Source organism: Chrysochloris asiatica, unplaced genomic scaffold (assembly GCF_000296735.1).
Source record: "Chrysochloris asiatica unplaced genomic scaffold, ChrAsi1.0 scaffold00417, whole genome shotgun sequence".
NCBI lineage: Eukaryota > Metazoa > Chordata > Mammalia > Afrosoricida > Chrysochloridae > Chrysochloris > Chrysochloris asiatica.
The window spans coordinates 1,126,665-1,133,551 of NW_006408935.1; the positions used below are offsets into that span (position 1 = coordinate 1,126,665).

The 6,887-nt window shown below is 41.4% G+C and overlaps 2 protein-coding genes across 2 annotated transcripts in view; both read left to right on the forward strand.

The window, feature by feature from the left end:
* LOC102842848 (leukotriene-B(4) omega-hydroxylase 1-like) overlaps positions 1 to 6,887 on the forward strand; it is a 552,783-nt gene that overhangs the window by 269,403 nt on the left and 276,493 nt on the right. The window lies entirely within an intron of this gene.
* LOC102842473 (olfactory receptor 10H1-like) lies at positions 5,186 to 6,136 on the forward strand. Its single transcript, XM_006876824.1, has one exon. The coding sequence runs from the start codon at positions 5,186 to 5,188 to the stop codon at positions 6,134 to 6,136; it is 951 nt and encodes a 316-aa protein (XP_006876886.1).

A 6,887-nucleotide genomic window follows, 5' to 3' on the forward strand; every position in this document is an offset into this window, starting at 1 on the left:
CTACAGATTAGTAAATAAGCACAAGTAAGTCTGTATTTACCTTGTTGATTGACTTTCCTGATACCGTTTGAATCCCCTGGCCGCTCTGTGGCCCAAAGACATGGCAGTCTGCTTCCATAAAGATCAGTATTAGAAACCCTTAGGCAGTTCTACTAAAGGGTCACTGTGAGTCGGAATCAACTTACCAGCAATGGCTTTTTGTCACAAACAAAGATCTGCTCGATGGGATAGTCACATATACTAATAAAATGCCAGCAAACATTTTCTTTACAGTTTAGTAAGCTGTCTTACAAGGAATCATGGTGGTGTAGGTGTTGGGTTGCTGACTGCTAGACCAGCAGTTCAAATCCAACAGCTGCTTTGCTGGAGAAAGTTAAGACTTTCTACTTCTGTAAAGATTTACAGCCTTGGAAACCCTATACAGGGTTGCTGTGAGTTGAAACTGACTTGATGGCACACAATCACCATCACCACCAAGTCCCCTTGTAACCCTACAAGGGTTGGTGATTTGAAGAAAGGGACATTTTGACTACCATTTCAGGGGATCCAGGGTCCTTATTTTGGAATTTTATTTTTTCCTAGGAATTTATTCACTACACCCACTGTTTTAAATTTATTAACTTATTATTTTTCTTAATATTTTGATTTTATATAAAATAATTTTATTTATATAAAATTAATATGATTTTAAATATCCATTATCTCTGTAGCTATATCCCATTTAAAATTTTATCTTTTATTTACTGACCCTTCTCCATGTTTTTCTCTTATTAGTCTTTTTCTGATAACTTGTTTTTCCTTTTTATTAAGTATGCTTTTCTTTTTGGATAAAATTGCTTAACAAATACATTGAAAGCTGTAAATGCCCACAAAGTACTGTTTGAGCTTTACATTTTGACAATAGATTTTTAGAAAACATTTTATTGTGAATTGAGTGAAGGTAAACTGACAAGATCATCAGCTTTACTTTCAACCAATCAGACTTTTGTTTCATCTCAATGATTACACTCCCTTCCCTGTGACAACAGTGATCCTGCTTCCACCCAATGGCTTCTCTTTTGCACCTTATTTTCCACAAATGAACAAAGCAAAAATATTTGATGTCTACATACAAAACAAAAAATATATTCATTTAAATGTCCAAAGGGCACATTTTGCCACAGACACACAGACTCTCTCAGTCCCTGGGCCTAGAGTCCTCTGCTGCTGTATCTCTCTATGCCATCGCCTCTGCCATCACTGCTGTTGCTGCTTTTCTGGATAGGGATATTAGATTTTTTTAAATGATTATTTAATTCTAAAAATTTCTCGTTTTATAAGGAGTCCTGGTATAGCGCTATGGGAAAAAGCACTGACCCACAAAGTCAGTTTGAACCATGAGGTCGGTTGTTCAAACTCATCAGCTGCTCCTTGGAAACCTTATATAGGGTCGCTCTGAGTCAGAACCAACTCGAAGGCACTTAACAACAAAAACCCTTAAAAAGATTATTTAATCCTAGGTTTAGCTTCCAAACATATGGGATTTAAAAATTTATTCTTGCTTGATTCATTTCTAATTTTAGTAGGATTCTTTGATGGAGTAATCTTTTATATCCTAATACAATATCAGTTTTTGCAAAGAGTCCTGTGTGTGCTTGGAAAACAAAAGTTTATTCTCAGTTTAGTGATGAGTCTAAATATGTACAGTAACTAATGTCTATATATTGCTAGTTGTATTATCTGTAATTCTGAACACATTGTTAACATTTCTAGCTACAATTGCTTAAGGATTCCTAGTGGCACAATGGTTATAATCACTAGGTTACTAAGCAAAAGGTTGGTAGTTTGAACCAACTAGTGAGTGGCTCTGTTGGAGAAAAGACTTGGCAATCTGCTTTCATAATAATACTTACAGCCTAGGAAACCCTACTCTATCATTAAAGGGTGGCTATGAATTGGAATCGACTTGATGGCACACAACAAGAACAATTGCTATGTATGCATGTATGTATGTCTCTATCATGCATTGCATTGGGCAAATAGGCTGCAAAAAGACCTTTTTAAAGTGTTAAAAAGCAAAGATGTTGCTTTGAGGACCAAGGTGTGCCTGACCCAAGCCATGGTATTTTCAATGGCCTCATATGCATGAAAAAGGCAGATAGTGAATAAGAGAGACAGAGAACAATGGATGCCTTTGAATTATGATGTTGGTGAAGACTATTGAATATGCCGCGGCCTTCCAGAAGAACAAATCTGCCTTGGAAGAAGTTCAGTCAGAATGCTCCTTAGAAGCCAGGCTGGTGAGGCTTCATCTCACATATTTTATACATGTTAGTAGGAAGGACTAGTCACTGAGAAGGACATTCTGCTAACAGAAGTTTCAGTGAAAAAGAGGAAGACTCATAATGACCTTATTATGCACAACAGAATAAAACACTGCTCAGTCCCGCACCAACCTCACAATTGTTGCTATGCTTTAGCCCACTGTTGCTGTCACTGTGCCAATCCATCTCGTTGGTGGGTCTTCCTCTTTTTCTGCCACCCTCCACTTTACCAAACTATCAGCAATGTCTCAAGTAGAGCAATGATTGTGAGGATGGCACCGGACCAGGTAGTATTTAGTTCTGTGATTCATAGGGTCACTGTGAGTTGGAATTGACTCTAGAGCACCTAACAACAACAACAACAGCATACTTAGTCCATGATAAAAATGTTCTCAATTTCCTTAAAAGCACTCTGCAGCTGATTTACCTAAATCATGATCCTAACTAGAATGTTGATGTCATCCCACAACTCTTTTGATCTTTGGTCTTCAGTGTTTAATGTATCAAATCTGTTCTTCAGATGATCTCTAAATTCAGGTGGGATATATTCAAGGTCATATTTCAGCTCTTGTGGACTTGTTTTCATTTTCTTCAGCGTCAGTTTGAATTTGCATAGGAGTAATTGATGGTCGCTTCCTCAATCTGCCCCTGGCCTTGTTTTCGCTGATGATGTGGAACTTTTCCATTGTCTCTTTCCACAGATTTAGTCAGTTTGATTTCTATGTATTCCATCTGGTGAGGTCCATGTGTATAGTCATCTCTTATGCTGTCTAAAGAAGATATTTGAAGTGAACAAATCACTGATTTTGCAAAATTCTAATCAATGGAGAAAAGATTGAAGTTGTCAAGGACTTCATTCTTCTTGGATCAACTATCAACACTCATGGAAGCAGCAGTCAAGAAATTAAATGACATATTGCATTAGGCAAATCTGCTGCACAAGACCTTTTTAAAGTGTTGAAGAGCAAAGATGTCAGCTTAAGGACTAAGGTGTGCCTGACCCAAGCCATGGTATTTTCAATAACCTCAAATGCATGTGAAAGCTGGACAGTGAATAAGGAAGACCATAGAAGAATTGATGCTTTTGAGTTATAGTGTTGGAGAAGAATATTGAAAGTGCCATGGGCTGCCAAAAGAACCAATAGACCTGTGTTGGAAGAAGTGCAGCCATAGTGCTCCTTGGAGGCCAGGATGGCCAAACTTCATCTCTCATACTTCAGACACATTGTCAGGATGGACTAGTCCCTGGAAAAGGATATCATATTTCGTAAGGTAGAGGGTTAGAGAAAAAGAGGAAGACCCCCAGCGAGATGGATTGGCAATGTGTCAGCATCAATGGGATCAAACGTGACAACAATTGTGAGGTTGGCCCAGGATCAAGCAGTGTTTCACTCTGTTGTGCAAAGGGTTGCTATGAGTGGGTACTGACTCAATGGCACATAACAACAACAACTAGGATCTTACATTTCATCTTATTGTTAGGTCCCTTGAGTCTGGCTTCACCCTGTCTGTGACCCCAATTTGTTAATGAGAACAGATCCGACTGTTTTGTGAAATGTTCCATTTTTGAGGTTTGTCCAATTGTTTCACACAGTGTTGTTATCCTCTGTATAGTGTTTTTTCCTTTTTGATGCTCAAGTTGTCTCAGTTTTGACCAAGGACTCTTTTCAACCTGACTTCTGAATCCTGTTAACTTGATCCCATTACCTGATGGGAGTTTCCTTTCATGCTGGCACAAGATGTCCCAGACCTACCTCTAGGTCCAGATCAAGAGTCAGTTATTTCTGTGGGGAACCCTATTTCCTTTTAGTGGTGGTGGTGGTTATGTGCTGTGGAGCTGATTCCGACTCATTGCAACCCTGCATAGTGTTTTTGAGGCTGTAAATCTTTACAGGAGCAGAAAGCCTCATCTTTCTCCCATGGAATGGCTGGTAGTTTTGAACAACTGACCTTGAAGTTAGCAGCCTGAGTCATAACCACTACACTACGAGAGCTCCTTATTCCTTTTGGTGGCATATGTTATAAGAGATGTCATGATCATCATTACTTCTTTACATCCCATTTTGCCCGTGATTAAGATTGCTGCCTCAGTTTTCATTTGATTAGGTTCATTTTGTTGTTTTAAAGTATTGTTGAGTCTGCTTTGACTCATAACGACCATGCATAGAGTTTCCAAGGAGCAGCTGTTGTGTTTAAGTAGCTGACCTTGTGGTTAGCAGTCCAGTGCTTATCCTACAGTGCCACACCAGGATTAATAAAACACAAATAGTAGCCAAACTCTGTCTGAAGCATTTTGTGTATTGATCTTATTTTATCTTTATTTGATCCTTTAGTAGTTAGAAACTATTATTTCCTTCATTTTATAAACTGGGAGTACATACCAAGAGAAGTTAAGTGAATTCTCTAAAAGCACAGATTTCTCAAGTTGCCATTTAATCAGTCTTAAGCAGTTGCTGTTGAGGTGATTCGAACTCATGGAGGCCCCTGTGCTGCAGAGTAGAACTGTGTCCGGTATGATTTTCAAATGAGACTTTTGGAAGTAGATTACCAGGTCTTACTTCTGAGGCACCTCTGGGTGGGTTAAATTGCCAACTTTTCTTCTGGTAGCTGAGCACTTAACTATTGTGCCAGCCAGGAACTCCAATCTCTGTCTGTTGTTGATGTTGTCAAGCACTGTCAAATTGGTTCTGACTCATAGTGACCCTTTATAAGGTTTCCAAGGAGCAGCCGGTAAGCTTGAACTGCTGACCTTGCAGTTCAAACCGACCTTGCAGTCCAGAACATTACCCACAGTGCCACACCAGGGCTCTGATCCGTGTCTAGAGCCTATGTTTTAACCACTGTTCTTTATTCTGTTTCTGATCTCATCAGATGCAGCATCCATGTCTGCTCAGAACCACAGCTCTGTGTCTGAATTCATCCTCATTGGCTTCTCCACTTTTCCCCAGCAGCTCCTACCAATTTTCTTTCTGCTGTTCTTGCTGATGTACCTGTTCACACTGCTGGGGAACCTGCTCATCATGGCCACCATCTGGAGGGAGCGCAGCCTCCACACTCCCATGTACCTCTTCCTGTGTGCCCTCTCCATCTCTGAGATCTTCTACACCTTCGCCATCATTCCTCGGATGCTGGCCAACCTGCTCTCCACCCACCCCACCATCGCCTTCATGGCCTGTGTCAGTCAGATGTTCTTCTCCTTCATGTTTGGCTTCACCCACTCCTTCCTGCTCACCGTCATGGGCTACGACCGCTATGTGGCCATCTGCCACCCCTTACGCTACAATGTCCTCATGAGCCCCCAAAGCTGTGCATGCTTGGTGGTCTTGTCCTGGGCTGGGGGCTCTGTTATGGGGATGGTGGTGACAACGGCCATTTTCAATCTCAACTTCTGTGGACCCAACAAGGTCCACCATTTCTTCTGTCACGTGCCACCCCTTGTGAAATTGGCCTGTGGAGACAATGTCTCCATTGTGGCCAAGGGTGTGGGCCTGGTGTGCATCACAGCCCTGCTGGGCTGCTTTCTCCTCATCCTCCTCTCCTATGCCTTCATAGTAGCCACCATCTTGAAGATCCCGTCTGTTGAAGGTCGGCACAAAGCCTTCTCAACCTGTGCATCCCACCTTATTGTGGTTGTTGTGCACTATGGCTTCGCCTCTGTCATCTACCTCAAGCCTAAGGGTCCCCACTCTCTGGAGGGAGACACCCTCATGGGTACTACCTACACGGTCCTCACACCTTTCCTCAGCCCCATCATCTTCAGCCTCAGGAACAAGGAGCTGAAGAATTCCCTGAATAAGACCTTTCTCAGCAAACTCTTTCCCTCACATTCCTGAAGTGCCTGATTTTGGGATGTGGTGGGTTGGAGTACCTCAGTCTTCTCATCTGTAAAATAGATGTAATTATGCTGAACTTGTCATGTATGTGAAACTTCATCTCCTCTTAGCTTGCTTGTCCTTCCTCCCTCCCTCCTTCCTTTGCTCACTTCCTTGATTTCTTCATTTCTTCCACCCTTCCTTCCTTTCTTGGTAATAATCATGCTGGTAACAGCTCCCAATTTTTGGAACACTTATCAGTTGCTAGAGATAATCATTGATCTTTTATTTTTAAATAGAAGCTTTATACCATACAATTCAACCATTTAAGGTATGTCATCCAATATGTTTCAATAGTCACAGATATGTACAATTATCACCACAGTCAATTTTGGAATATTTGCATCACCTTCCTTCAAAAACAAAACAAAAAAACCCACTGGAGCCCAGCTTCTCTGATTCTGTTCTGATGACTCCCTTGCTTGTTGGTAGAAATATGGACCCCTAAGTAAGCATGTTTTCTCTCTTTCTACCCTGCACCCCTCTGGTTGCTCTGCCCAGTAGCCATATGGGTCTGTCTAAAGGACTGATGTGAAAACTCACTTCTCTGTTTAAACATTGCATTTCTCTGAGAATCAGTGTAAACCTGTGTGACCATGGTGACAGAAAGGTCAAGTCAGTGAACTGTCTCCACATGATCTGCCAGCCCTCCCCAGCCCTTCTCTCTCCAGCCCTCCTCCCTCCATCTCTCCTTAGCTCTCTTGGATCTAGC

Coding starts and splice junctions, on each gene's coding strand:
- LOC102842473 (XM_006876824.1), top strand. CDS start 5,186: ATGTCTGCTCAGAACCACAGCTCTGTGTCTGAATTCATCCTCATTGGC.